Below are 2,962 nucleotides of genomic sequence, written 5' to 3' on the forward strand. Positions count from 1 at the left end.
ATGTTCTGGATGCAGGTCAGCTGATCCCAGAAACTCTGTGTGCAGCAGCTTCATATCATCTGTTTACTGAACTTTATGACAACATAAAGGCTTTTGTTAAGTGTTGGGTGATCATGTTGTTATAGTAAATTAATATTAAAAACTAAAAGCTGCCAAATATACTGTATATTTTCAAACTATTTATTGGCAAATTTAGTCTAATAATTGAAAACATGGATGAAATATGAAACAAATAAAATAAACACATACAAAGCAGAACACAGCTAAATGTATCAAAAGTATGTCTGTAATATTAGAATTCTCTGAGACAATGAATTTTGGTTTTTCATTTTTTTCCAGTAAGAGGTTTTTATTTAATAGAATTTTTGGACAAAAAAATTGCAATGTATCGCCTTGCTTACAGTATCGAAATTTATCGGGATATATCGTATCGTGTCCCCTCTGTCATGATATGTATTTTATCGCCAAATTCTTGCCAATACACAGCCATTATGAGACCAGAGGCCTTGCACCCCCTGTAGGTCTGCGGTCTTGTTCCACTCATGGTTTGGCCTCATCCTGGGCGTTGTTTCAGGGTATACCTGTGGAGAACATACAGGGGTTAGACAATGAAAGTGAAACAGCTGGTTTTAGACCATAACATCCTTTCAGACAGCTTCCTGTTGCTCCACAGTTAATCCTGTTGGATGTGGTTGGTCCTTCTTGGTGGTATGCTGACATTATCCTGGATACTGTGGCTCTTGATAACATCACAAAGACTTGCTGTCTTGGTCACAGATGCTCCAGCAAGACGTGCACCAACAATTTGTTCTCTTGAACTCTGGTATGTCACCCATAATGTTGTGTGCATTGTAATATTTTGAGCCAAACTGTGTTCTTACCCTGCTAACTGAACCTTCACACTCTGCTCTTACTGGTGCAATGTGTAATTAATGAAGACTAACCACCAGGCTGGTCTAATTTAACCATGAAACCTCCCACACTAAAATGACAGCTGTTTCACTTTCATTGTCTAACCGCTGTATGTGAGGCTGACTGCTGGGCAACACCTTCACCAGGTTCTATAGACTGGATGTTAAGATGCCCACACTGGCCCATACAGTTCTGGGTGTAGGCTCCATGTCTGGAGAAATGTGGGACGTATCTGTTGTTCTTCGACTAAGCTTATCTGGCAATACAGGAGTTGCTATATCCCATAGTGAGATACCTCACTCATGTTTCAGAGAACCGGGGTTAATTCCTTAACTTAAAGATGTACTTTTAAGACTTAAAAGTTATAAGAAGTTCTAATAAGAAACTGTGACACAGTTTTGTTTGACTACATTTTCATCCATTTCAGATCATGAAGAAATTATGGAGGGTCCTGATCTTTTGTCCGCCTCTGCTCAGCATTAAAGTTTTGTAAAATGAAAGCTTCAGAGTTAGAGGTCCGGTGATGGAAAGACCTGCAGCACTCCGGGCTCAGTGATCGTTTGAACATCCTAACGCCTCACAAACAGAGGATGGAGGAAGTGGAAAGGAATAAGGGAGCGACGACAGTTTGATTAATGACATTGCTGTGGAGAATTTTATTTTTATATTTTGGAGCACCTGTAAATTTTTATTCGACAATTTTTTCCTGGTATTTTTTTTTCTTTTTGAGAAAACTGGCCTTGCTCATTTACTGTGCAGAGAGTGTACACAGCAGCGAGAGCACTTGCCATGGGAAGGATTGTTCTGATATCAATGTAGCATCTTAAAGGTGGTAGTTTGGAGGTAGAAGTGGAGCTGGAATTGGTTGCGAGGTATGGGGAGTACTCCATATCCTGCAGGTGAGTGGAAGGAGAAGGGCCGGGGCAGCTTGCAGGAGCTGGGCTGCATGCCCTGGAAGGTCAGCAAGCAAAAAGCAGCAGGAGGAGAAGTAGGTGCAGAGGAGAAGAGGTGTAGAGATCCCAGGGACCTTCAGCAGCGGCAGCAGGATCTCCACTCTTCCTCTTCTTTTCTCACCCTCCCAGCACCTCTTCAGAGTTCTCTGACACCTCCAGCCATTTATCATGAGAAGCAGCGGCGGGAGCTTTGTGCACTGCATGCACTTAATAACGTCTTCCAGGACGGGACGGCATTCACCCGGGACACCCTGCAGGAGATATACCAAAGGTGAGGAAGCCTCTTTATCAACATGCAGCTGTTAGCAGCTGGATATAAGATGCTTTTGACTAAACCTGTAGTAGCAGAGATATGTGACCCCAACTATTGCTGGTTTAAGACTACAAACTACAAACATTGCTGAGAAGTTGGGGTGGTATCAATCCAATACCAAAAATACCTTCCACTGCTTGCAGGCTTGATGTAAACCAGGGGTTCTTAACCTTTTTGACCTCGGGGCCCAATTTATTGAACATAAAGTGGCACGAGGCCCAGTCAGACAATAACAATGAATGGATCAAAATGATAATTATTCTAAATCTTTGTTTAATTTTTATTGTATTTATATTATAACTAAATTAAATACACTTACAGTTTAAAAGGAAAACTCCTGTTAAATAATCACAAGGCATGATTATGACAAACATTTTTATATTGTAACCTGCCCATAACATTTGTTTGAACAAATACAGAGGTCAGTCAACAGACCACTCAGGCTTATCAACACAAAAATATATATTTTTTAAAAACAAAAAGAAAAAAATTGTATAGGTCCTCTGGACGGGTTCTTCTCTAATGAAACGTTTCGTCTCTCCTCCAAGAGACTTCTTCAGTCTGAGAGTTTCAGGCTAAATTCAGGCTTTTAAGCCCTGCCTCCATGTGACTGATACAGGAAGCAGTGGAGGCAGTGCTTAAAAGCCTGAATTTAGCCTGAAACTCTCAGACTGAAGAAGTCTCTTGGAGGAGAGACGAAACGTTTCATTAGAGAAGAACCCGTCCAGAGGACATATACAATTTTTTTTCTTTTTGATTGTTATGTATACTAAAACAACATGCT

At 40.7% G+C, this 2,962-nt stretch overlaps 1 protein-coding gene across 1 annotated transcript in view; it reads left to right on the forward strand.

The window, feature by feature from the left end:
* Positions 1-2,962, forward strand: part of josd1 (Josephin domain containing 1) — a 29,076-nt gene that overhangs the window by 15,215 nt on the left and 10,899 nt on the right. Inside the window, exon 2 of the mRNA XM_014017220.1 lies at positions 1,340-2,136. Coding sequence (XP_013872674.1) covers positions 1,787-2,136 — 350 coding nt within the window. The 5' untranslated portion in view covers positions 1,340-1,786. The remainder of the gene's footprint in view (positions 1-1,339; positions 2,137-2,962) is intronic.

The sequence above is a fragment of the Austrofundulus limnaeus genome, unplaced genomic scaffold, assembly GCF_001266775.1.
Source record: "Austrofundulus limnaeus strain Quisiro unplaced genomic scaffold, Austrofundulus_limnaeus-1.0 Scaffold163, whole genome shotgun sequence".
NCBI classification, from domain to species: domain Eukaryota; kingdom Metazoa; phylum Chordata; class Actinopteri; order Cyprinodontiformes; family Rivulidae; genus Austrofundulus; species Austrofundulus limnaeus.